The 26,052-nt window shown below is 60.4% G+C and overlaps 1 protein-coding gene across 3 annotated transcripts in view; it reads left to right on the top strand.

Annotated features, from left to right (window-relative positions):
• Positions 1-8,680: 8,680 nt before the first annotated feature.
• Positions 8,681-26,052, top strand: part of SLC38A10 (solute carrier family 38 member 10) — a 34,210-nt gene continuing 16,838 nt past the window's right edge. For 2 of the 3 annotated variants that reach the window (XM_036222428.1, XM_016163721.2), the window contains exons 1-10: positions 8,681-9,069; positions 11,518-11,635; positions 15,910-15,955; positions 16,711-16,804; positions 16,986-17,129; positions 18,015-18,139; positions 20,802-20,904; positions 21,717-21,899; positions 24,099-24,210; positions 24,814-24,920. In XM_036222428.1, coding sequence (XP_036078321.1) covers positions 8,971-9,069; positions 11,518-11,635; positions 15,910-15,955; positions 16,711-16,804; positions 16,986-17,129; positions 18,015-18,139; positions 20,802-20,904; positions 21,717-21,899; positions 24,099-24,210; positions 24,814-24,920 — 1,131 coding nt within the window. In that variant the 5' untranslated portion in view covers positions 8,681-8,970. The remainder of the gene's footprint in view (positions 9,070-11,517; positions 11,636-15,909; positions 15,956-16,710; positions 16,805-16,985; positions 17,130-18,014; positions 18,140-20,801; positions 20,905-21,716; positions 21,900-24,098; positions 24,211-24,813; positions 24,921-26,052) is intronic. The other variant, XM_036222429.1, reaches the window with a different exon arrangement.

Here is a 26,052-nt window from a genome sequence, read left to right as displayed (position 1 = left end):
TGAGGAAACTGAGGGTCAGGTGAAGACCTCAGCTTGTCCAGCCTTCTGGCTGGAAGTGGAGGGGGCGACGTGAGCCCCAGTGGAGCCTGTGGTGCCCTCGGCCCAGCTGCTCTGGTGGAGGGGTGAGGGCTGCAGCTGCCCTCGCACCGGTGGGGTCCTCCAGGGCCTGCCAGAGGCAGACGCCGTTCCCCACCACGTGAGGGGCCTGAGGATCCCTCACTGTCAGGGTCCGGCCCCCGGCCCCCTGCAGCCTTCTTGCCTGGGACCTGGTCCACACGCAGGCCGCCCTCCCCCCGCCCTGCTCCAGCCCTCCACCCAGGAGCAGCGGGGCCTGGGTCCCCAGGGAGGGGCTGCCTCATGACCCATCTGCACCCCAGTCTCCAGCACCCCTCGGCTGTGCTGGCTCTAATTACCCAGGCTCCATCTGCCGGCCTCACACCGCTGGGGGGGTCTCCCAGAAGCTCCGTGCAGCCCAGGCCTGTCGCATTCCTGCATACCTCCCCCAGGCCCACCATCCCAGTGCAGGGGGCCTGTGGGCCGCAGCTGCTAGATGGGGAGCCTGGATCCAGCCAGCTGTGCCCTGGGGCTCCCCGCCTCCCATCCTATAGCCCTGTCCCCAAACCTGGCACAGAGAAATCGGTATTTTACCACTTGGGGTCTGCTGGATGGGCTCCTGTGTTCTTATGGTGAGGGCGAGAGAGAGTTCCCCAGACAGGGATGCCCACGCCAAGTGGGACCGGCTGCCTTTCTGGGGTCACGTCACACCCTGTGGGTCACAGCCTTCCCTGGTGTCTGGACAAGCCCTGTCTGCGTCCCACCTCTCAAGGGAGAAAAATGACCCCCGTGCACCCTGAGCTGCGGCCCGGGGGGCAAGCCCGTCCTGGGGAGGCCTCCTGCTGCTGACGGGCTGCAGGAGGGCAGTCGGGCCCCCCCGGGCCCCCCCGCACCCCTGCGCCACCGTCAGTGGCCAGCTCTGCTCCCTCTCGCAGCCTCTGGGATGTCTCTCCCTGACCAACCTGGGCAGCGGGGGTGGGGCGCGCCCCGCAGAGGGTCCAGGGGGCGGGGAGCAGGGCGGGCTGTATGTGCTGGGGACTCAGCCCCGCCGTCACCCCCAAACTGCCAGGCTGAGCTGGATGGAAGGTGGCCATGGGACCGCCTGGCTGTCCTGGGCCTCGCGTCCTGGCTTAGAGAGACCTGAGGCTCAGAGGCGGTTGGAGAAGCCGTGGGCCCTGATGGCTAGGGGTTGGGTGCCCCCGGGGACAGCCCTTGTCCCACTTGGTGTGGCAGGAGAATGAAGCCAGACACAGAATGTGCTCGGAGACAGTGCTCGCTGCCTCTGAGCCCCAGACCTGCCTCCAGCCCCGAGAGGCCAGGAGACCACCCGCGGACTCCCCCAGGCTCCCGCGGTGGGGAGCCCACCTGTGCCGAGGCGGCGGGGAGGCCGCCCCAGCCGACACGCCCGGACCCTGTGCCCAGACGAGAGACTCTGCACCTATGTGTCCGGGCAGCTCTCCCCTCGCGTCTGGAATTTTTAGAAAAGGGAAAAAAATGTAGGTGAAAGCAGGTTTTTTGTCTCATTGAATTCTCAGCCGCCCCTCTAATTATAAGACGATAATGAGATTCAGGGGCAGTTTCCTCCTGGTGGCCAAGATTCTAATCTGCAGCTTTTGTCTGGGCTCAGGGACATCGCAAAGGTCACACTGTTCCTCCAGCTTATCCTGGCCTAACCGAGCCCTTCCCTGGCGGGCCTGGGTGCTGGCTGCTGGACAGGAGCTGGCCAAGGGCTGCCCACACAGGCAGGGGGCGGGGAGGCCTTCGTGGAGACAGAGGGTCACACGGGGTCCCCAAAGCTCGTGTGCAGGCCAGCCTAGAGTTGGGTCTGTAATCATGTTCATTACGTCCTCCTTCCCCTAAAGTGGCCTACGGTGTCCCCGGGGCCAGTCCCACCGGCACCATGCCGGACCCCACCGTCAGCAGGAAGACACTGCCCTCTTCAGCCAGCTCTGGGGACAGAGGCGAGTGGCCCCGAGGAGCATAAGGCTGCAGAGCCACAATCTTCTGCGTCCACCTGGGAGTTGCGTGGCCTGAGGCTTCGGCTCTCTGAGCCTCAGTTTCCCCACCTGAGAAATGGAAAGGGTGACAGTCGGGGGCTGCCCTTGGGAGACACAATACAACTGTGGCTCCAACACGGGCAGTTTGCGCCTCTGTGCCGTGCGGCCCGGGGTCGGGGCCGCCTCTCTCTCCGCGGCCTCCGTCCTTGAGGCCTAAGGCTCCTTCCTTCCTCAGCAGATGCTACAGAGCTTGCCTTTCAGTGGGCGAAAGGCCAGGTCCCCAAGGGGTGGGCCGGAAGGCAGGAAGTGCTTCAGGAAAACGCAGGGCGGGGGCTGGGATGGGCGGGAGGATGTGCCGTTTTCAGGGAGGGGGCAGAGGTGTGGAGGAGGGGAAGGGCCGCCCAGGAGGTCTGCGGCTGTGCTCTGGGCACAGGGGACGGCCAGTAGGGAAGGGCTGCAGGGACCCACAGGCGGGACTGTGGCCTGTGTGGAGCAACTGTGTGTGTGTGTGGGGGGGGGTGGCGATGGTGCAGGGCCTGGCAGGGCCTGGGCTCTACTCCGAGTGGGACATGTATGAGCGGAAGCCGTGACATGTGACCTGTGGCTGCTGCGTGCTGAGCAGACCCTGAGGCGGCCAGGGCAGGGCCCTTGGTGGGGAGAATGTCACCATGACCAGCGGGGGAGGCGTCCCTGGCAGGCTCCCCACCTTCTCCCCCTGCCGGCACCTGCGGGAGTTCGGCAGGCTCCCCTGGGCACCTTCATGGGCCAAATCCCTGTGGGTCTCTAGGGCCAGCGCTGCCCGTCGGCTGGTGCCGTGACCCTGGCCCCTGGCCGTGAGCAGGTGGCCTGGGCAGTGAGGGGTGGCCAGGAGCAGCGGGGAAAAGAGGGGTCAAGGCAAAGCAAGGGAGTGCCGAGAGCGTGCCGGGCGGGGGGGGGTCCCCGGCCGTGTCAGGGGAGCAGGGGAGGCCCTGGCAGGACCGGGGAGCACGTGAGTGCCCGTGGCAGTGGCGGGGCTGCGTCCGGGAGGCTGGCTCGTCAGTGTCCTGGGCTGCGGAAGGAAGGTCCGCAGATAGGGGTGTGAGGGATGGAAACCTGACCCCTCCTGGTTCGGGGGGCCGGAGGTCTGGGACGGGGGTGTCGGCAGCGCTGGTTCCTGCTGAGGGGGAGCCTTCTGCCTCCGCCTCCTAGCTCCTGGTGCTCCCCGCAATCCTGGGCATGCCGGGTTGGTGGGAGCGCCCCCCACTCTGCCTCCGTCTTCCAGGCCTTCCCCCTGAGCCGTGCCTGCGCCCCCTTTTTCCAAGGGCTGGATTAGGGCCACCCACTCCGCTATGACCTCGTCCTGACCGATCATGCCTGCAATGGCCGTGCTTCGTGACGAGGTCCCGGTCTGCGGTCCTGGGGCAGGACCGCACGGGTGAACGTGGCGGGGTGCAGCCCCCCACGCGGCCCGCAGCAAGGGATGCCGACCGTGGGCAGCGGCTGCCAGTCTCCTCCCTGGGTCTGGGGCCGCCTCAGGCTCTGCTCAGACCAGAAGGTCTGAAGCCTGGAGAACCCAGCTGAGGGGGGAGGGGAACTCAAGTTTCCAGACAACTCAGACTCCAGCTGGAAGACGTTTAACCCCTGCCTGTCTGGGTGACGAGAGTCCTGGCTCCCAGGCAATCATGTCACCCCAGGCCCGCAGGGTTCCTGACACCCACTTCTGAGGGGCCGTCTTGGCATCCCATCATGCCTTCAGTTTGGAAGTTGGAGATACTGTTGAAAAGTCAGGGCATGCCCCCCAAAAGACGCTCTCAGGGAGAGAAGGGAACAGGCCCCGTTGGGACTTCACATTTGAGCTCACAGCCAACCGCAGGTGAGGAGCTGGATGAGCTGGCTCGTTCTCCACCTGCAGACAGGAGGACGGAGCAGGTGCCCAGCTGCTCAGGATGCTCCAGCTGCAGGCCGGCTCTTCTGGAGCCCAGGTCACATCCCCAGCCGGTCCTGGAAGCAGCCCCAGCTCCCACGTGGGTTTAACCCAGGCTGGGTCCCTGTGTTTCTTTGGTGAGGACTGAGGTGGGGGGAGAGGGAGGGGAAGGGGGGAGGGCACTCATCCCTTGTGAAGCGCCACCCGGCCCGCCCTGCGTGGGATCCTTCACCTCACCACAGACGTCCAGGTGGCCATCACTCCCCCTTGTTTGAAGACAGAGGCGGCCAACACAAGAGCCAGGACCCCAGCGCCCAGCGCCCAGCCTCCTCCTTCCCAAACAGCGCCCGCGGCTCTCGTCTCCAGGGACCGAATGGAAAGCTGCTGCCCTGAGAGCTGCCGCTTCAGCGGAGGGTGCCCCAGAGCAGGCTCAGAGAGGTTCGTTAACATACCCGGGGTCACACAGCCTTCAGGAGACACAGACGGCTCCCATGGACAGTGGTCTCCCGTCAGCTCAGGTGACCGAGCTCAGGTGTGGGTCGTGAGTATGGAGGGGCGCAGGGTCGAAAATGGCCACGGCAGTTCCTTTTTCTGTCTCTTTCTTTTCCTGCTTTACACGTCAGCCCTAAAACTTTTTAAGATGTGGGGGGGAGTCGCGGCGAGGGGACTGGGGGTGGGGAGGGCGTCCAGGTGGGGTGCCGGCAGCCCGGGGCAGCAACGGGAGCCTGAGTGAGGTGGGGGAGCATTAGCCAGGAGGTTACAGGGACGGAGGGGGCCGCCAGGAAGAACGCGGTGGCCCCGGGCCTCCGGGAGGAGTTGGGGGCATTGGCGTGGGCGCGTGTGTTCGCGTGCGCGCACATGTCTTCCAGCAGCAGCGGCGCCCGAACGGCTGTGTGCTCACTACTGGTCTTCATCACCACTCTCCACCGGAAGAAGCCGGGGCTCCTGGGAGAAAAGACTGATTCCAGGAAGACGACACGATGAGCCAGGAACATCTTGTGGATCAAGAAAGCAAGGATGTGCTTGCTGAGGGACGAGCGGGACACATCAAAGGACACAGGAGCCGACCGAAGTGGCTCTCATGGTCCAAATCTGGGACAGTTCGAGATCAAAATAAATGGTGATAGTGATGGATTGTAGCCCATCAAATGAAATAAGAAGCCATGAGTCCACGCTGATGTAGATAAATTAATACATTGAAAGTTGATAAGGACTGGGATATTTAGTTTAAAAGTGCCTCCCCACAAACCATACACTCATTGTGAAGGAGAAAGAGGTAACTTTATGATGGAGAAGCCTATCTACTCAAGTGACAAAGAGAACATCACCGGTAATGGGACAAACCAGAACCGAGCAGCGCCTGACAGGATACAAAGAAAACTTGGCACCCCTTCTGTAAAATTTCTGCTAAAGAAACATAACTTGGATGCCATCACGAGTGCGGTAGGCAGAATGATGCCCCACCAAGACATGACCCCTTAATCTCTGGAACCTGTGAACATGTTACCTTACTTGGCGAAAGGGACTTTGCAGATGTGATTAAGGTTACGGACCTTGAGATGGGGAGATTATCCTGGATTATCCTGATGGGCTCCATCTAATCAAACGAACCTTTAAAATTGGCAAACTTTTCCCGGCTGGGTGGAGGAGATTTGATGTCGGAAGGAGCTGACGCTCTACCCCCAACGCTGGCTTTGCAGTTGGGGGAGCGGGGCCATGAGCCAGGGAACAGGCAGCCTCTAGAAGCTAGAAATGGCCCTCGTTTTACAACTGGCAAGCAGATAGGGGCCTTGGTCCTCCCGCCCGAAGGAACCGCATGCCACCAACTGCAAGATAATGGATTTGTGTTGGTTAAGCTGCTAACTTCGCGGTGATTTGTTAGGACGGAATGAAAAACTAATACAATGAGGAGACAGCGGACAAACACAAACGAAGGGACACGGGGTGGTTATCAAGCATGTAGAACGGACTCCTCAACATTCCTAAGAACAAACAGCTAATTAGAAAAACAGGCAAGAACGAACAAGCGTTTCACAGAAGAAATCGGGATGGACAATGAAAATAGGAGCAGATGATTAACCGCACTTGTCATCAGGGAGAACAAATTAAAGCCACAATGAGATTCCATTTTAGTCCTTGGATTGGCCAAATTGATGATACCAAGTGTTGATGACAGTATAGGGCACAGGCCCACAGCATGTGGCCCTCGGGCCAAAATGGGCCAGCGAATGCTCTTGTAAATAAAGTTTTATGGGAATGCAGATATGCTCATTTGTTTATGTACCCTCTAGGGCTGCCTTCGAGCTACAAAGGCAGAATTGAATAGTTGTGACGGAGATTCTTGTGGCTAGCAAAGCAGAAAATGTTTGCTTTCGGACTCTTTGCAGAAAAAGTTTTCCAGCCTCTGATGTAAACCAGCAAGAACTCTTATAATGCTTTGAAGAGCAATCAGGCAATAGCTAGGAAAATCAAAGGTACGCACAGGCTCGAACCTGCAATTCCACTTCTAGGTATTTACCCTAGAGAAACTCCAACATATTAAGGAAACCAGTAGCACAATGTCCCTGCGTCACTGTTTATAGTGGCAGGCAATCGGAAGAGACTCAGGTGCTCTCAGCAGGAGAATGGATACATACAAACATCCTGGGCTTTTCAAACAACTGATTTCCATAGAACAGTGAGAATGAATGACTCAGAGTACCTGCGAAATGATGGTGAATCTTGCAAACAAAGTTGAGGCGGAAAGGTAGTTGTGGAAGAATTTACATGTATAAATCCATTAGTATAAAAGTCAAAACTGCAAAGCGCTCTACCCCAATATGCTACTGAATTAATTAGGCTAGAGCTTTGGCTTCATTACACAGTCCAATAATAGTGGCTCAAACGAGATGGTTTGTCAGCTCCTCATGCAGCAGACCGAAGGAAGTGGTCAGGGGCTGGGATGGCAGCTCCGATCCATCATGCTGTCCAGGGACCCAGGCTCCTCCCAGCTGCCGCTCCACTTCCGCCACAGTCCACATGGCCCAAGATGGCTCCCCAACATCACCTCTAGGTTCTTAGCATCATGATGAAGGAAGGAGGAAGGGACAGACCACCTACCCTTTAAGAATCTACCTAGAAGTTGTACCTGTCATTTCTACTCACTCCTCGTTGGTCAGAACTTAGTCACAGGACCACCTCTAGCTGCTAGGGAGCCTGGGAAGTGTATTCTTTATTCTAGACATCCGCATGTGTTGGCAAAATTTAGAAGGTGGAATAAATATTAAGAGAAAAATAGTAATCTTCCCCATGACTGTTTAGGGATACATCTGTACGTGGTAAAGCTTTAAAGAAAAGTAATGAACAGTGATGATCCCAGGACGGCTGTGGAGAGATAATGAAGGTGAAACTGTGGAGGAAACAAAGGGAATGTCAAAGTTTCTGCTAAAATGGTCTTAAAGCTGAATGGTGGGTTTGTGAGTATTTTTCTTTGTTAAAATATACGTTTAAGTTATGCATGTCCTGCCTTGCATGGATATTTCATAAAAACTACACAATTAATAAAAAGCAGGTTATAGAATGCATGCTTGATTTATACAGAATGAATAAATGGCATTTATTATTTTGGGTTTGAATTTACTTACTCTTTACCCTGCATTTACTCTTATTCCCCTCACACTTGGGGGTAGGACAGAGCCTTACCCAGTGGCTCTACTTCTGGGAGCTGAGGAATCGGTCTCTTCTCCACGAGGAGAGGTCCTCCATGTACCTACAAACATGGTCCCCATCCTCTCCCAGCAGCCTTTGATTCTCCCCGTGCACACTACCAGCCTTGGAACTACTGCTTCTTCCTGAGAAGGCCTTTCCCAGCCCTCCTGTCTCTACACATAGTGAGCATCTGCCAGGTGTCAGGAACTCACAGTTGTATCAAGGCCATTCTCTATTCTCTCCCCTCTCCAAAGCCCTCTCCATTCTCCATTCCTATTTGGCCCTCAAGGCCTAGCCGAGAAGCCACCTCCTTCTTGAGACCTTTCCTAGATTTCTCTAGAAATCTATGAGTCTGTACCTCTCCTGTTCTCGCACGGTATTTCCTCTACGCTTTTAATATCGGAATGTCAGATTCTCTTCTCGCGCTGCTCCGGCGCAGTTCTGAAGGGCGCCAGTCGGGGGAGCAGATCCCCACGCCCCCTCTAGAGAGCTTTGTGACCCTAGCTGAGTCACCAAACCTCTCCGTGCCTCATTGTCTCATTCGTAAAATGTAGGTGCTAACTCCTCCGAACAGGTTAAGGGGTTAGTTCCTACAGTGAAGGCCACCGCTCCCGCGCCCAGGGCACCAAGCACAGCTTCCGAAACTGTCCTGGGCGTAATTGTTAAAAATAAACCCTCGAAACCCTGCTCCTCTCCAGAAGGCGCGGCGCAGCCTTTTTCCTCCTGCTCTCCACTGCCCTTCAGAATGGCGGCTCTGCGGGGCGAGTCCCCAGCCCTCCAGCCCCGGTCAGGCGGCGCTCAGCAGCCCAGCTCTGCGAGAGCACCGCCGCAGCGAACAGCACAGGTGCACCGCCGCCGGCCCCGCCCCCAGCCCCCGCTCGCAGACCCGACCTTGCCTCTCATTGGTTCGCGATTACCTAGCTCCGCCCACAGAGCGCCGCAGTTCCACGCCAGGCCCCGCCCAGTCTCGGCCAGCTGGGCCCCTCCCCCTCAGGCCCCGCCCCGTACCGTCACTTCCGGGCAGGGGAGCCCGCGGCAGGCGGAAGTGTGCGCCCCGGGGCGGCCGCGGAGTCGGGCTGAGGTGTGCCTAGTTGGCGCTGGCGGCTCTTCCGGGTCCGGGCGCGGGGACGCAGAGGCGGCCAGCGGGAGTGAGCGGGGGAGGATGCCATGAGGCGGCCGCGGGGTCTGGGGGGGTCCAGAGGTTGACTGTCCCCGCCGCCTTCCCGCAAGGCCGCCTCCTCCAGGCAGCCGCCGGTCCCCCTCAGGGCCTCGCGCCCGCCGTGGTCCCGGCGCCTCGCACCCGGGCCCCCGGGCCCCAGACCGCGCGCCATGACCGCGGCCGCCGCCTCCAACTGGGGGCTGATCATGAACGTAGTGAACAGCATCGTCGGGGTGAGCGTCCTCACCATGCCCTTCTGCTTCAAACAGGTGAGTCCGGTGGGCTCACCCGCCCCCGGCCCTCTGCCCTCCGCGCCGCGGAAGCGGAGCGCCGCCCGGGGTCTGCAGCAGGAGCCTGGAGGCGGGAGGCTCGCCCAGCGCCGACTGCAGCCGAAGCTGTGCGGGCAGCCGCGCAGGGCGGCAAGCGGACAGCGGCGCGAGGAGTGGCTGTCACCTTCGCGGCGGTTTTTAAAGCTCTGACCCCGCCACTCTTGCGTTCGGGAGCACAGCCCCTCAGGTCTCGCAGGCCCTGGAACTAGGCCGGGGCGTGGGTTGCAAGGCGATTGCAGAGGGTGCCAGGCTGCACGCTTTCGGTCTGTGCGTTTCGCCACAGGCGAGTGTCACCTCAGTTGGAAAAATCTGAAATGTTAAAAAATCGGTCTGGTGCCAGCACTAAATGCCTCGTGAAAGAAAGCCACTGTTCTGAGGTGGGGGTTCATCTGGCTTCTGTTTCAACGGTCCACAAATAAACAGGCTCTTGGTACTCCGGAAGAGGGAGGTTGGCCGGCTCTTCCACCTGGATAAGATTCCCTGAAAGGAGGAGTGGGCCGTGGGGGAAGGTCAAGTCCACCAAGACCAGGCTTGTGTGATGAAACCAAACAGGTAGAAAGAAGAAAATAAGATGGACATTTTGGACCTGAAAATGGCACCAGTAGTTAATTTTAGATTAACGGACACTTTGCTTTTTTTCATATTTAGGGTCTTTTGGATAAAAATAGCAAAAAACTTTTTTTTTTTTTTTTAATCCGGGGGTTTTGATCCCTCACCTCGAGTGCTTCACCCAGACGGGGTGAGCATGTGTTTAGGGTTCCCGTGTGAGTCTCTGCTCCGACTTGGCTGGCAGGCACGTTGGCTGAGGCTCTGCAGGCAGTGTGGGAGGGTGAGCTGGTGGCGTCGTGCCCCCTGGGGCAGCGTCTGCATTTGGGCGCTGTAAATCCTAGCGTGGGTGGCCGGCTCTGGGTGTTTCAAGCACTGCCTGTCCCCCTAGCACAACTGCGTCCTGGGTCGTGTAGTTGGCTGGCGGTGCACGTCTGCCAGCCTTGATGCCTGTGTGGGAAGTGCCCCCGTGGCAGGGCTCTCTGTAGACGCCTGGGGAATAACGCTGTGGGGCCAGGAGATCGGGCCGTCCACAGACTTTGAGTATCTTCTGGATGGTGAGCACAAGGCCCCAGCCAGAGTGTTAGACGTGGGCCAGATTGACTTGCCCAGGAAGAGCCGCAGCTTAGTGGCGGAGGCCCGTCCACCGGCCGGGAACGGCAGGAGTTCACCTGTCCCAAGGGCCTGGCAGAATTAGGACGGCCGTGCCTGGTGGACTTGGCACCTTCTCTGGAGAAGCCCCTGGCAAGAGCAGAGTGGGAGGCAAGCGGGCAAGTTGGGGATGTGCCATCGCAGTGTCTGGCAGCCACGTCATTGAAAAAGTTTTGGTTTTGGGTTTTTTGTTTGGTTTTAGTAATTTTGGTGCTTTCTGAAACATTAACATCTTATTGAAGGATAATGTGCACGCGGAAAAGTGCTCACGTTTTAGGTGGGCTCTTGATGAATTTTCATAAAGTGAACAAACAGGTAGCTAGTTTCAAATTAAGGAGCGCAGCCTCGCCGAGACCCCTACGGTCGCTGGCTCCCTCCCACAGGCCCACCGCTGCCACCCAGACCTTGGTGTCTGCTTTACTTCATGTGACTGGAATCACATGGCGCGTTCATGTTCACGTCCGGCCAGTGGCCCACTGTAGGGGTGTACGGGGTTCGGTCATCCCCCGGTTTGCCGGGCGCCGCGGTGTTCCCTGTTTGGGGCTCTGTGGACGCGCATGCGCAGGTTCAGAGTCCGGGTCTGTGGCTCTGTCAGGTATTTTTACCTTTGAGTGAAGAGCTGTGTCGTGGGACGTGTGCGCGTTCAGCTCTAGCGGATGCTAGTGGGACATTTGGGTTGTTTCTTCAGTTTTTGGATTACAGATAAACCTGCTATAAACATCGGCTTTCAGGTTTTTGCATGAACACGTGTTTCCATTTCTCTTGGGTAAATACCTAGGAATGCAATTGCTCGGTCAGATGGTACGTGTCTGTTTAACTTACGAGAAAGGCGTAAATGTCATTTTTAATCTCTTCCTTCCAGAATGTGTTTACCACTCCTAGCTGTTGATCCAAGTGGCTAGGAAGTGGCACACTTTAGGGGGCGTGCAGAGCACGAGGGGGGCACCACCGAGCCGTTTATTACGGCTCTCGGAGGAGCGGAGAAGGAGACAGTCCTTGGCGCTCTCAGGATCACCCACAGATCTGTGTCCCTGGACCGAGCGAGTGACCCCCACGTCCCAGGAGATGGTCCCTTCTGGTGTGGGGCGGGGGGGGCAGGGGAGTGGGGGGCCCTTCGAAGCCGCGCGCCGGCGCGTGGCGTGCAGACGGCTGTTCTGCTCCGTCACCGCCTCGTTTTCTTCCACCCCCCAGTGTGGCATCGTCCTGGGGGCCCTGCTCTTGGTTTTCTGCTCTTGGATGACGCACCAGTCCTGCATGTTCTTGGTGAAATCCGCCAGCCTGAGCAAACGGAGGACCTACGCCGGCCTGGGTGAGCGCCTTCTCGGGAAGCGCGGCGTCCTGGGTCGGGGCGGGCCGCGCTCCTCTGTCCGCGCTCCTTCCACTGTGCCCTTAAAGACTCCTTGAACAGCAATTTTTCCTTATTTTAAAATTTAGTGCGATTTTTGACGACTGTTACTGTAGTCCACGCTGCAAACTTGAGGTGCCACTGAGTCTGTGGTGAAGGCTCCCCGCCCCGCCCTGGTCTCCCGTCTCTCCTTTAAGCAGCTAGGCACAGAGAGGCCCCTCCACGCTCAGCAGAAGCCGCAGCTCCCCACCCGCGTGCGGAGCCGCTCAGGGCCTGCCCCTCCGTGGCCCTGAGCCTCCCGCCCTCTTCCCCGCGCTGCCCCTCAGGGCCTCGCTCCCCCTCCCGCACTCCGAGGGTCATGGAGGACACTGTCCCTGGGCAGGCTTGTGGCCGGGATCAAGTCACCTGCCTGCTCAGTGGCGTTCTCTGTCCCCTGATGCTATGGGCTGCAGTTTCTTCTCGTTTTCCTTCCTTCCTTTGATGTCAGCTGAGCTGCGCTTTCCGCTTCCTTTCAGTCTGGACTGTTTGCCGGGCGGCCCAGCCCTGGGGGCCCCCACTTTCCCGCCGCGCTCTCTGCGGAACCTCTCGGCCCTGCTCTGTCCGTGGGACGCTCGCCGTGGGTGTTGAAATACCAACACGTGTGGCTCAGGAGCTGGCTGGTGTGTCCGGCCTCCGGTGACAGCCCCTGACGCCCCAGCCGGCGTGCGGCCGGGCCACTAGGTCCCCTCGAGGAGGCCCGCCTTGGCCCTCGCCTCACAGCGGTCGCGGGACAGGGGGTGGGGAGAGGGGGTGGAGCGCAGAGTTTGGGGCCGAATGCAGCGCACGTGCGGGCTCCCGGCAGGCAGCGCGGCCTGTCGCCCCTTCCAGCTCGCCTGCTTTGCGTCGGCACCAAGACACTCGCGTGCGTCCTGCCCTTGGCTCCGAAGGGCGCTCCCGTCCCCCGGTGAGGACGGTGCTGTCAAGAGGTTGTCATTGGAGTCACCTGAGGAAGGGATCGTTACCAGCCATGCTTGACCCATAGCGACCCCTAATTTAGCTGGGGATGAAATGTGCGTCATGGCGGCCCCTTACTCCATCTGCAGGGCCGGGCTCTTGGGGTGACCCTTCTCTCTCCACTGAGGGTCTCTGTACAGTGGGGTTCCTGTGGCTGTGTTGGAAGTGGCAGGTGACCTTGCGCTGGGGAGGCTGACTGTCATTCTTAGCAAGTCCTTGAGCAGGCAGACTGCTTTGGCTAGATGCGAAAGCCTGGAAGACGGTCGCCCTTGTACACCCTTGCCCGTGGCTGGGGGCCCTACCTTTAACTGCTGGGGTGACGCCGCCCGAGGCTGACTGCTAGAAGCAGAAAGGTAACGGAACCTAGCGGTCTCCCATTATGTCTTGGTACCAAACAAGATGGCTTCCGCAGAGTCCCCCAGGTCAGACAGCCTGGGTCCGCAGATCCCCCTGTGCCGTGTTGTCCACTGGGCAACTACAAGGGCAAGAAAAAGGACAGATGGCCTCCGTCTAGACCTGGGGACAGTGCCGGGCTAGTTCAGCAGTGCCCGGAGCGGCTGGTGGAGCTCCAGCAAGTAGCCCATCTAAACCTCATGCGATTCCCGGACAGGCAGATGTCAGTTTGCGGCTGTTCCCGTTTGCTCAGCCCCTGGCGATGGTCACAGCGCGTGGTCACAGCGCGCGGCGCGTGCTGCGGAATGGACTTGGCCGGTCTGGGGAGTCGGCACTGGCGGCTCTTTGTCGGGGGTGTTCGTGCCTGCACTGCCTCGTTTGCTACTGCCGGGCCGCGTCTGTGAGTTCCGTCCACTTCTCGCCTGCCCTCCTCGGCCCTGCAGCCCGTCCCTTCCCGAGGCCTCTTCCAGGCTCGGCATCATGGGGTTCACGAGTACCGGCTCGCCAGCTGCCTCCAGTGCTCCGTGCCCTAGACCCGCGCTCCAGGGCCCATGATCTGAGCCCGCAGCTGTGAGCAGCGAGGCCCCGGCCGCAGAGTCCGGTCGGTTCCGGGGGGTGTCTGTCGTTCTGGTCACACTCCTGGGCTGGGCTGCAGAGGCCCGTTCAGAGCAGCTTCTCCAGCCCGTCCTAGGATGTGTGACCTGCACAGTTGGTTACCTGGCTCGGGAAATGAGAGCCGTAAAACCAAGCTTTGCTACACCGGGGGCTTTGCACCCTGCCGCCTTTTGTTTATGAAGTACGTTTTTATTGTCCCCTTGCGGGCGAGGGTGGGAGTGGGGCCGGGGTCCTGATTGAATGTGGCAAGACTCGAGTCAGCTCCGACGCAGCAGCCTCAGGGCCATGGGCCAGGCTGTGGCCCCCAGAGAAGACGCTGACCCAGTGTCGGGGGGCCAGGGTGGCTGCTGCCTGGCCTCCCCAAGGCAAAGGCTGGCCAGTTTCTCCAGACCCAGTGCTGGCCTCGCCCCGAGTGCTCTGGGTAGGGGCTGGAGCGTCCGTCACACTGGGGGGAAGGCCTGACCCTCTGAATAGTCCTCGCCCGGGTTGCTTGCTTGGAAAGTCCTTTCCCACATGCGTGCCCACCCTCTGGCTGCGAAGGGGCTGGAGGACAGGCCAGGGACCCCCGCCCTCCTGGGGCCACGCCAGGCAGGAGGCTGAGGGGTAGTGGGCCGCCAGGCCTTTGTGCTTGAGACTCAGAATCAGAGGTCGCTGAGGAACTGACTCCTGCAGCATTGTGTGTGGGGTAGTGGTGTGTGTGTGGGGTCCTGGCCCAGTGAAGGATAGAGGGAGGACAGGGGGGTTGGAACACCAGGCCCCTCTCGGCATGGCTGCACCTTGGAGGCGCCCCCAAGCTCGTCCTGGGAGCCGACTGTGTCTTCCTGGGTGAAGAAGTGCGGCCTCCCGACTCGGCCCTCTGACCTCGAGGACCCTTGCCGCCTCGTCCAGCCTGCAGGCGTGTCCTGGAACCGCCCGGGGAAGGTGCTGTGAGCATTCGGCACTCACTGTTGGTGCAGAGCTTCCTTCAGAGGAGGCTGGAGTGGATCACGCCACCTCTGCATTTATGGCATGTGGCTTTATGTCACGTCCAGGGTGTGCTGCCTGACGGCTGTCATTGACATGCTTGGGGGGCCTCCCTGTCGGCGACAGCAGGGCCTTGGGCCGCCGTCTGCTCTCTGGAGTCCTTAGGTTTGAAGCTCTCAACTTGACCTCGATCAGCATCAGGTGCAAGGACCTGCCAGGTTCGGGTGCTCTGGGATGCAGTGGGGTTCGTTGGGCACATCTGAGACGCGAGTCACCATCTAGTCACCGCCCAGTGGTCAGATAGCAGGGAAGGCCAGAGGGACCCGCACAGGCCACCTCGTCCGCTCGCCCGTAGCTGGGTGTTTTGGACTCCTTCACGCCAACCATTCTGCATGCGTCCTGTTTCCGAAGCTCCCGGGGGTCCCTGGCCCGGGTGAGGGAGGAAAAGGGGCTGGAAGCTGGGGCCATACTGTCACTTGCACCCCATTCTGGTTGCTTCCGGGAGACTCGGACTCCCCTCTGTCCCCATTGCACTGGACCGTGGCGGGGTTGCAGGGTGGGCCCTGTTAGGTGCTGGGCGGGGCCTGGCCGAGTCCGCTGCAAGCAGTTCCGTGGTCAGCAAGGAAGGACGGGTGCCCCCCCGCCACACCATAGGACACGCGGTGTGTGAGACGCATTGGTCCCCAGCGAGGCTCCTTCACTGTCTGCCTTGAAAGGGGGCGGGCCTTCCAAGAGCACTTGTCCCCTCTTGTCTCAAAGTGCCATATGGGAAGCATTATCTAAATTTTTTCCTGAAATCAGAGAGTGAACATACGCGTCTTTAGCCAGGCCCTCCATGCCGGTTGTGGAAACTGGGCACTCCAGGCTGGGGCTGAGGCCGACTGGGCCCTTCTGGGCACGCCTCAGCTCTGTTCCCGCCTGTCCAGGCCTGCGACACACAGGCCGCCTCCCGCTTGCCATGTAGGGAAACGGCGACTTCTTTACGTTCCTAGCAGGGAGGTCTTTTCTTTTCCCTCCCCTCCCCTCCTCAGCGAAAAAAACCAATCTGCTTGGCTTCCCTTGCTTTGTTCTTGTTTTATTTGTTTTTCATTTGTCGATTGTAGATCTGAAAAGATCACGGGACCAAAATGAACACACATCCCGCTCACGCCCGTGGAGCTGCAGACCAGTGGGTCTTGTCAGCTTGCCCTTCGTGGCTTGTCTCAGGAACGCCTTCCCTGACGTGCCGCGCACACTGGCGGAGTGAGCACTAACCCTCTCTTCTTTTGCACTAGCGCTGCTCGCCTATGGAAGAGTCGGGAAGGTGCTGGTGGAGACCAGGTAGACGTGCCCTTTGCTTGGTGACGCGCTCCCTCCCTCACCGGTAGCCAGAGAGAAACCTGACACAATGAGTGCCATGCTTCACATGTGGATGAGTCCGTAACTTACCATGTTCTTCTGAAGTGTTGCTTACTAAATATTTGAAAATTCAATTTGTTATACCCTTGAAATGATTAGTGTCAAGGCGGAAAGCCTTGTTTAAGTCTCACTAAGGATGTTATGAAAAATGGAAAACTTGGGAACATAGCAAAATCGCATTCCCTCAGTCATAGTTAGCCTCTCAGTGCTGGTCCCAAAACTTATACCTCCCACCTCAAACGCTGTCACATCAAGGTGGCATTAGGTGTAGATGTCATATTTTTCTCCCTTTGGAGTAAAATTTTATGAGATGAAAAATCGCCGGGAGAATGCCTTTTTAGGCTTCGATTCCTGGGTTGTCTTGTCACCTGTCTGATGTCACAGTGCATTTCTGCAGCCCCTGAGAGGACGTCGAGCCCTTCCTGTGGCGAGGAGAACGTGAGCCCCCCAGGGAAAGGCCAGGTGGAGCGGAGCGTCCTATGCGCCCCATCTTTCATTTAGCTCGGCCTTGCATAGTCACGTGCCAGCAGTGGTCCGTGGGGACCGGGCATCGGGGTCCCTCCCAGACCACGAGCACAGCCCAAGCCTGGGCCTCAGCCGAGGGGCCCGGCTCTGACCATGGTGAGGCCACGGACCCCTATGAAATGTCATCAAAACCGCACCTTCCTTCTTCGCAGCATGATCGGCCTGATGATGGGGACCTGTGTTGCCTTCTACGTTGTCATTGGTGACTTGGGGTCCAACTTCTTTGCTCGGCTGTGTGGGATTCCGGTAAGGACCCTCTGCAGCGTCCGGTGTCTTAGAATGCTCATGTGGCACCCCCGCAAGCCCCTATCTCAGACCCTCCGGCTGAGACCAGTGGCGTGGACTTGACGCCGGCTGGGCCTTTGGGCGGGAAGCACAGGGGACTTCCTGGGTGACGCCTGTCCAGCTTCGCGCTCGGTTCCCCCAGGTGATTGGCACTTTCCGAGTGTTCCTGCTCTTCATGGTGTCCCTGTGCATAGTGCTCCCGCTGAGCCTGCAGCGGAACGTGATGGCCTCCATCCAGTCCTTCAGCGCCATGGCCCTCATCTTCTACACCATGTTCATGCTCGTGGTGAGTGTCGGCTGCCGGCTGCCTCTGGGGATGACGGGAAAGTGGCTGGGGCCTAGGAAGTGACATGAGCCCGGTGGATGCAGGTTTCAGCTCGGGGCCTGAAGCTGGGCCGCTGGGAAGCGAAGGTCATGCAGCGAAGGGTTTTATGTGGGTTTGTGGCCGGGGGTCACAGTGCCAGCGGTTGGCCACCGGGCAGGCAGTTTTCTGAGTGAGCCTTTCCACGCGAGGAGGTAGGAGGGGCCCATGTGGGGCGGGTGCCCAGAGCATCCGGTCCTCACCGAGCGCATGGAGGCTGAGTGGGAGCCCCCCGCCTGCCCGTTCGCTGGCACGGTCACAAACGATCTTTCCCCGGGATCAGAACCTGGCGGTCTCTGTGGTTGGCTTTCCTTAGACGGCCGAGCGCCGGGGGCGTGCCCAGAGGCCCCCAGTCGTAAGTGCCAGGCCGTGACGCTCACCTACTGCTCTTCAGACAGCCGTTCTCATGCATTTGTCCTTTAGAGCGTTTGTGCAGGGATGGGGAAGGACCTACCCAGGTGGGGGTCTACCTGCCACCCGAGGCAACTGGGGCGGGCACGCTGAGTGGGCCATTGCTTACTGTCTGCACTCAGCGGCCCCTTTTCGGGCTGTCGCCCCCGAGTGCCAGGCGGGCTCTGCGGCGAGTGCTCCTCTTGTAGCCCAGCAGAGAGCAGGAGCTGGGTCAGTGCACACTCCCCGCCCTCCCCCCGGTGGCTACGTTGTGGGGAGCACGCGGGCTGAGGTGGGCAGCAGGGCGCGCCACACGCCGTCACCCACCTCCTCTCCACGGCGGCACCAGCGCTGGGCCCAGCCTGGTCTAAGCCTGTGGTGGCCGACACGTCTCCTCGAACCTTTCTCCTCCTCATACAGATCCTGTTGTCTTCGCTCAAGCATGGCCTCTTTGGGGGACAGTGGCTCCGCCACGTCAGCTACGTCCGCTGGGAGGGCGTCTTCCGCTGCATCCCCATCTTCGGCATGTCCTTTGCTTGCCAGTCGTAAGTCCCGCCGCTCTGGGGTCCCCTGTGGCAGGACAGTTGGCGTGGGTGGGTGTGATGCTGGCGATGGGCGTCATCTGTTTTAACTGGGTAACAGGCCACTGAAGGGGCGTGTTCTGTTCAGTCATGACCTTTCCCCGCCTCCGCGTTGAGGGAGATTAGTTACATTTTTATATGTTTTTTACATAGAGAAATTGAGTTTATTCCCGAGCTGTGTCGCCAGCACTGCTGGTGAGAGCACCCGGCTTGCCAAGTCCCCCACGAGACGAGCTGGCTGTGGGGGGTGCGCAACAGCCCAAACCATCTGATCCGCAGAGTCCCGAGCGTTTTGCCAGAAGTTAGCTGTTCGTGGGAGCAGGATATTTAAAAGGAAGTCGGGGAAAAAAAAAAAAAGGGAAGTTGCACAAACGTGGACTCGAGGGTCGCTGGGACGCTTCCAGAGGCCCGTGCGCGTGCGTGCAGGTGCGCGCGCCTTCTCGCTGGCGCGCGGAGCCCCGCGGGTGCAGATCGGGCTGCTCCCATGCTTCCGGCAGCGCCACCTTCTCCGCCAGAGACGAGCGCCAGTGATTCGTGCCCGCCCGGAGCGGCAGCACTCTCCAGAGAGGTGTAAATCCTGTGCGGACGGGAAAAGACCATCGGTGTGCCGGGGGCTGGCAGAACGGGCCCCCGTCGCTCCGGCGGGCAGGATCGCGCCAGTCGTAAATCAGTGACAAGGCGTGTTTTCACCCACACGCGGGAGCCGCGTCGTCATCCTCTCTTCTCGTCTCTCTTGGCGGCTCGGTTTCCTCCAGAACTTGCTCACTCTTGCTGTTCAATGTCCCTTTTATAATCGGTGACGGAAGTTATGTTCTCTCACCGGTACCTGGTTACCAGTTGCCTCTCTTGTCTCGCGTTTGCTTTTTTAGGAATGAACTGTGGTTGGTGTGTTCAGGCGGTGGCCGTGTAGTAGCCAGTGCGCCTCTGTCGGGTTCGGTTCAGGGTCAGACTGCAGGTCCCGGGGGGTCGCAAGCACAGCTCATGCTGTGGCTCACAGGACGTCGGCCTGCAGAGACGCCACGTCACCCAGGGGGCAGCGGCGGCGTCCCAGGGCAGGGGTGGAGCTTTTCTTCCTGCTGCATGTGCTGCTGCCTGCCTTGCTGGTGACTGCCAGTTCCCCGTCTGTGCGACTGGTCGCCTTGTTGCAGGGACGGCCAGGTCCCTGCTTTGCCACCGCCGTGTGGCCCTTCTGGTCTGTCTTCATGTTGAGTGCTGGTGGGGCAGGACCACCAGGCCCCCCGCCCAGAGAGGTGCAGGGAGCGCCGGGCATGGAGGAGCAGGAAGGGTGTGCCTGGGGCCGCGTGGGGAAGGCTCCGTCCAACTCAGGTAAACTGAGTCATGGGGGCCGCTTAGCAAGGTGAGGGGCTGTGAGCGCTCTGTGGGTGCTGAGGTGGGCTGCCGTGGGGGTCTGTGGCTTCCGCCATCGGGTCCCTCGGGCACAGACAGGATTGGGGGGGGTCGGCACCTTGGCCTTTCGCACGTGTTGTGCACAGTGCCCTGGGTGCCTCCCGTGTGTGGGGGGCTGGGGAGGGAAGCCGCTGGCCCGACCTGTCTCTGCTCCCCAAGCTCCCTGGTGCGGCCCCGCTCCAGCCCGAGGAGTCAGTGACCACAGGACGTTCGTGCCATTTCCCCTGCAGGTCCTCTGCCATCTCCCTGTGGCCTCGTGGTCCGTGGGTGACCCCTGCCCACTGAGGGTGGCGTGAGGAGACCGTGCACACGTGGGGTACTGAGAGGCAGCTGCTGCGAGCCAGGTCTCCCCACCTGTTCCGGCCGTTCGCTCGGCGGTAGAGTTAGTGTGTGTTCCCTTAGTTTGCATCTCATTCATTAAAGGCGGTTTTGGGGTTTGGCTCCACCGCCCGCTGTGCTTGTTCATTCCTCGCCAGCGGTCTCTGTCCTGATGCGCCCCCTCCCAGCGCTGTGGGGCCTGTGCTGGGCTCGCGCACAGGGCGACCTCTGGCCACGGCTGCGAGCCCAGTGGGACCGCAGCAGATGGGACTGGAGAGCGGCCGCCCCTCCATTCAGCCCCAGCAGAGGCCACCCCGTGCTCTCTGTCAGGGGCTGCGCCCAGACCTCCTGGTCCCCTGCCCCTTTCTGCGTCTCGCAAGCAGGAGAGCCACGTGGACACATCCCTGTCTCACCCGGCAGCTCTGTGCGGCTGGCCGGGGGCCCTGGGGCAGAAGCCGCTCCCCCGCCATCTGCCGTTCGCGTGGCTCCAAGCGCCGGCGCGGAGATGGGCGGGCGTCCAGGCCGGCTCGTGTTTGTTTACCTTTCCAGCCTCTTGACAGCGATGCTCTGAACCGCTTCCTGCTCTCCCTGTAAACGGCCTCCCCAGCCCGGCCCGGCGCTCCCTGGAGCGGTCGTGCTCCCACTTCGGGGACAAATGGCCTTTCGCTCTGTGGCACTTGTCAAGTGTCTATGGGGAGCGTGTTGGGGAGGGCTCTGAGCGGGCGGCGCGCCCTGGACTCTGTCCCCGCCCCCCAGTGAGATGAAATGTGGCCTCGGCTCTGAGTTGCACAGGGCGAGTGGTGGGAAGGGAGGCGGCAGAGATGTGGGCTGGGGGCCAGCAGCCCGGGAGGGCGTGTCTGTCTCTGGGAGCTGCTCTCTGAAGGCGCTTGTATTTACACAGCCAGGTTCTGCCCACCTACGACAGTCTGGACGAGCCCTCGGTGAAAACCATGAGCTCCATCTTCGCGTCCTCGCTCAACGTGGTCACCACCTTCTACGTCATGGTAAGACTCTCATACCCTCCCTTCCTCTCCCATGTCTCGGGTGGCGGTGCCCACAGTGACACCGCCTCCCCGTGCAGGCCTGCCGTCTGCTCCCGTCCCCTCCTAGAGCCTGGTGGCCGCGGGCAGACCCGCTCTTGAACTCCACTCCAGGGCTGCCCGTGAGCCGCTTCTGCCCCACGTGGCCTTGGTGTCTCGACGGCGCTGCCTGGGGGGCCTCTCACAGCTAACCCGCCTGTCTGTGAACGAGGGGCCGGGATGTGGTCAGCAGGGAGGGAGCTGACCTGAAGCTCCGTCCCGCAGTGACAGCTCACGTGGGCCCATCCCCCACCGCTGTCTTCGGAACGCCCATTTGCTATTTTATTACTTTGTACACAAAATTGTAAACATATCAAGGTTATGGCTGGTTTCCCTGAACTTCGTGGTCTTAGCATGCTTGTCACCTTTACAAATGGGCCGTGCAGACCGTTGCTGACAGCGTCTTGTCCGCAGGGACCACGGTTTGCCCCGCGGGGCCCGCAGTGCCCGCGCCTGCAGGCCACACTAAGCTCGGGCCTCTGCACGCAGGGCTCGCGGGGCGTCCCGCCTCCTTCCTTTTCACGCGGGAGGCCCGTCTTCTGGGTGCCCTGTTGACCTGACGAAAAGCCACATGGGACTCTCACCTCAGGCGTTTATGCTTCTTTCCAAGGGGGGCGTTTTACGACCCAGGAGTCTGAGGGTGCCTTGGCCTTGTGGAAGCTGCTGTGAGGGGCTCACGGGCCCTTCGGGGGAGGGTGCGTCCTCACCACACGCCCCTCTGCTCTGTCCTCTGGCAGGTGGGGTTCTTTGGCTACGTGAGCTTCACCGAGGCCATCGCCGGCAATGTGCTGATGCACTTCCCCTCCAACCTGGTGACGCAGATAGTCCGCGCCGGCTTCATGATGTCGGTGGCCGTGGGCTTCCCCATGATGATTCTGCCCTGCCGGCAGGCGCTGAACACGCTGCTCTTCGAGCAGCAGGTAAGGCTCCCGGGGTTCCTGGGGGAGCGAGGTTTTCCTCGTCCTCATTATGTTTTCTTCTCTTGGCTTTTGCGGGTTTTTTTTCCCTAGGCAGTGGTAGGCCAGTTTTCTAAGCTAAGCATAAAAAAGCTTCAGTTAAGATGAAATCTTTTAGTAGGAATTGAAAAAAAAACAAACCAACTTTGTAGAAAAGAGACCGCTCCAGGGCAAGTAGGGATGGAGTCACAGTCACAAGGGTCAGGCGCAGCATCCAGGCTGGGCCCGTCTCCCGTGGCTCCCCAGCTGCGCTGCTGCCTCCCAAGAGAAGGAGCGGGAAATCGGGGGCTTGTATCCGAGCGGTCTTGGGGGGCATGGAGGGCGGGAACGTGGAGGCGCCGACCGATAACGCTCGGTTGGCCGACGGGCACTGGGTCGGCGCACGGCTCGTGTATCCGCAAGTTTTAACAACTGGACACGAGACCCCCGAGCCATGAGAGAGGCTGGTCCCCGTCAGCGTCGTGTGCAGACGTGGCGCTGCCGCGTCCTTTATGAGCCGTCAGCGTCCGGGCTCTCTGGCCCTTACTGAGTTGACAAGGCGTACTTGTAGTAGCTCGTGCCCAGGGACGTCTTGGGAGCCTGTGGCCCCACGGCTTTTGTTTGGGGCAGAGTGTGTGTCCTGGTGGCCACAGAGGCTCCACGGGAAGTGCCCAGGGCCCAGTACAGGTGAGAGGGCTGCTTTGGTCCCAGAGACTCCGGGGAAGTGTCCCGCAACCAGACGGGGGAGGGTGGGCCTCTGGCCGGAACAGCTTCCATGTGGGCCGGTCCCCACAGGTTCTGTCATCAGGGACAGCACATCAAAGCAGAGGTAGAGCCCTGGTGCCCTCCCTCTCTGGGGTGCCCCGCCTCCCATCAGCTGTTCAGGACCGAGGCGCCAAGCCAGGAGTGATTTCACACCTCGTTCCTTGGGGGGCGATGGTGGAGCATCTCACGTGGCCATGGAGTCTCCCCCAGGGTCCGGCCTGGCTTCCCTCCTGTGGGCTGCTGGCTTCCATCTTTGACTCTTTGGTGCAGACAGGTATTTCGTATCTGAACAGTGTGCACGTGGCACGTTTTGATCATGTTTTAATTGAACAGTCCACGGTGGCGTCGAGCAGGAGCAGTGTTACACCAGGCGACGCGCTCCCCCACGCCCTTCCCGTGGGGTCCGCTCGGTGCCGGCATCCCCTCACCGGCGCGCGGCACCCCTTTTACTGTCTGCTCTTGTCTGTAGCTCGTGGGTGGGTGTCTGTTTCCATGGAGACCCACAGCATCTCTGCGCCCTGCGGCCTTCACCCCTGGTCTGATGTTCTGGTCGGTGCCAGGCTTTTGCCCTTGGCCTTGCGGGTAACAGCCACGACAGCCTTCATGCCCACAGCTGCCACTCCTCCTCTCCTCTCAGTCCTTCCCGGGCGAGTCTCAAGGCAGGAATTCCCGGGCCAGAAGGCACAGCCCTGGCTCCTGTCCTCACTGGGCTGTGTGCCAGTTACTGTCCGAGGGCGGGCAGAAATTCTTCAGCCCTTCGGTTCGCGTGAGCCGCCCATGCAAGAGCCTATTCTGAAAACTGGGGGCCTGAAATTCTAATTTTGGAAGGTTTTGAAGCCTCACTTGAGTGGTGGTTTCACCGTCAGCCCCTCCTGTGTGCCTATGCTGTTCTAGAAGCTTCATTGCTGTCAGCTCCTTTGGCCCTTGCCGCAGCCGGACCCTCGCGTGGACAGGCGAGGGAGCTGAGGTCGCCGGCGGGGCTTCGGGTCTGGTCTCGCCACGTCACGCCTTTCTCTGTCCTTCTGCCTGTGTGTCGTGCAGCTGCCGAGGACGAGGCTGGTGCAGCCGAGCGTGTGTGGCCGTGCGCAGTCCTGCTGCTCTGAGCCCCGCGGGGTGTCATGTGGCGCCGGGTCTTGTTCCATTTTCTGTACCGTGTGGCACTTTTATAAATCTCACGTTGTTCTGAATGAAAAACGGCTTGTGACTAACCTTTCAAACTGCAGTTGTCGCATTTGCGTCTGCGCCTAGCGTGAGGTGCAGCCTGTGCCTTCCTGGCACCTCGTGGGTCTGGGTCGCAGGTTTGCTTCCGGGTCACTCGGCCTCATCTGATGAGGCCTCTGAGGAGACCTGCTCATGGGCCCTTCGTGGACTTGCTTGCGGCCATCGCACAACCTTTTCTTTGTTTCTTTTCTCACGTAGCAAAAGGACGGGACCTTTGCATCCGGGGGCTACATGCCACCTCTGCGTTTCAAGGTGCTGACTCTCTCGGTTGTGTTTGGAACCATGGTCGGCGGAATCATGATCCCAAACGGTAAGTGGGAGGGCCGCCCGGTGGCTGGCTTCCTGCCAGTGTGGTCCCCTCCCCATGCTCTGTCCCTGCTCTGAGCAGGTTTCTTCTGTCAGACGCCCCACTCCAGCAGACAGACGAAGCTCGCTGGAACCCGCATACGCCCTCCCCGGGTCGCGCTGCGGAGGCCCCCACACTCCAGGCTCCTGGCTGCCACACACCCTCGATCACTCACGGAGCAGCAGGAGAGGTGGTGTGGGCCGGCCCCAGGTTTGGGGTGATTGAAGAGAAGCCCCGCTGGTGCCCACACGCCTGGCAGGGAGTCGAGCAGCATTGCCGGGCTTCGCACCGTGCTGGGCACCGGGTCCTGCTGTTCCCCGAGTTCACATGACCAGGGAGGAAGCGGTGTTAGTGAGGAAACTGAGGCGCAGAGTCTTAGGTGGGAAGGGTCGGCCCCTCTGACCTGCGCTGTCCTTTTGCTTGGTGTCTGGTGGCACAGAGGGTGTGCCTCCACTGTGGCCAGTGTTCTGGAGCTGTGCCTAGGTTCCCGTCCGCAGCGGGGCCAGCTCGACCACCGCGCTTGCTTAACACGCACGTCTGGTTGCTCACCCTGCATCTCGTCCGCAGTGGAGACCATCCTGGGCCTCACGGGCGCCACGATGGGGAGCCTCATCTGCTTCATCTGCCCGGCCCTGATCTACAGGAAAGTCCACAAGAACACGCTCTCCTCCCAGGTGAGAGCCGTGCGGGCCTCGGCTGCCCCCGTGGCAGTCTGGGCCCAGTGGGGGGGCGTGCTCCCCGAGGGCTTCTGCGCATCAGGTGCGCTCCTTAGCACAGGGGCGGCCTCTGCGTGCGGGTGCCCCGAGCGCCTGCACGTGCGCCTGCGAGCCTCCCAGGGCCCCGTGTGGGTGCCGCACCCCCTCACTCATCTGAACGTCAAGCACCGAACCAGCTGTTCCCCAAACGTGTGTCCGTGTGTGCTGCATGCTCCACGTCCCCTCCCGTCCCCATCCCTACCATCTTGCTGGGGACTGTCTTTGAGGGAGTCACTCTCCAGTTGTGCGAACACAGGCAGCCCGTGAAGGTGTGTGTACCCGAGCATCCCCAAGTGTCTGAGGCTGTGTCTGTGGAATGCTTTTGGAACAATCCCCTTGTCGCCGGGGGCGAACACATGTGGCCCGATGGCTTTGGTCCCCGCGCCCGTGCAGAGTTCAGCCACCGTCACTCCGAGCCAGCTCAGGCCTCTTTCCCCTTCATCAGTCTGCAGTGACGTTGCACGTCTGGTCACGTTTGCTGAGTGCACCCAGCCACAGAACCGCCATCCAGGGCAGACACAGAACATTCCAGCACCCAGAGCTTCCGCAGAAGTTACTGTGTGTCTGTGTTCTAATGTTTTGGAGTGGCGTTACCTGTCCCTCGAGCTGGCAGAAGTGTAGTCCGCAGCACGGGTCTGCCTGTCTGGCCACCTCGCTCAGCAGCATGTCCGCGTGCGCCCAGGCCGCCGGTCCCCCCGCGTGCAGCAGCCCCCTGTGACCAAGCACAGCCTGCTGGGGTGGACGCGGTCCCGTGCGGGCTGCTCCCGCTTCGCCAGTGCGCGTGCGCGCACACTTTATGGGTCATTCACTCAGGCGGGGGGTCGTTGGGTCCCGGGTCCTGTCTCGCCAGCTTGAGTGCATTTTGCCAAACTTTTTCCAGTTTTCCCCTTTAGAATCTGATGGCTTGTACGTCTGCTTTCTCTTCTACAATTTCTAGCCCTTCTGGTGGGTGCGTAGTTGGCGGTCCCTCGTTCGAGTTTCAACTTTTGACCCCCATGTGACTGATGTGCCTCGTCGCCATGGGGGGGGTGTCTTCTTACCCATTTCTAAT

Source organism: Rousettus aegyptiacus, unplaced genomic scaffold (genome assembly GCF_014176215.1).
Source record: "Rousettus aegyptiacus isolate mRouAeg1 unplaced genomic scaffold, mRouAeg1.p scaffold_m13_p_6, whole genome shotgun sequence".
NCBI lineage: Eukaryota > Metazoa > Chordata > Mammalia > Chiroptera > Pteropodidae > Rousettus > Rousettus aegyptiacus.
The sequence above is the reverse complement of the archived record's forward strand: the minus strand, read 5'-3'. Positions and strand labels throughout refer to the sequence as shown.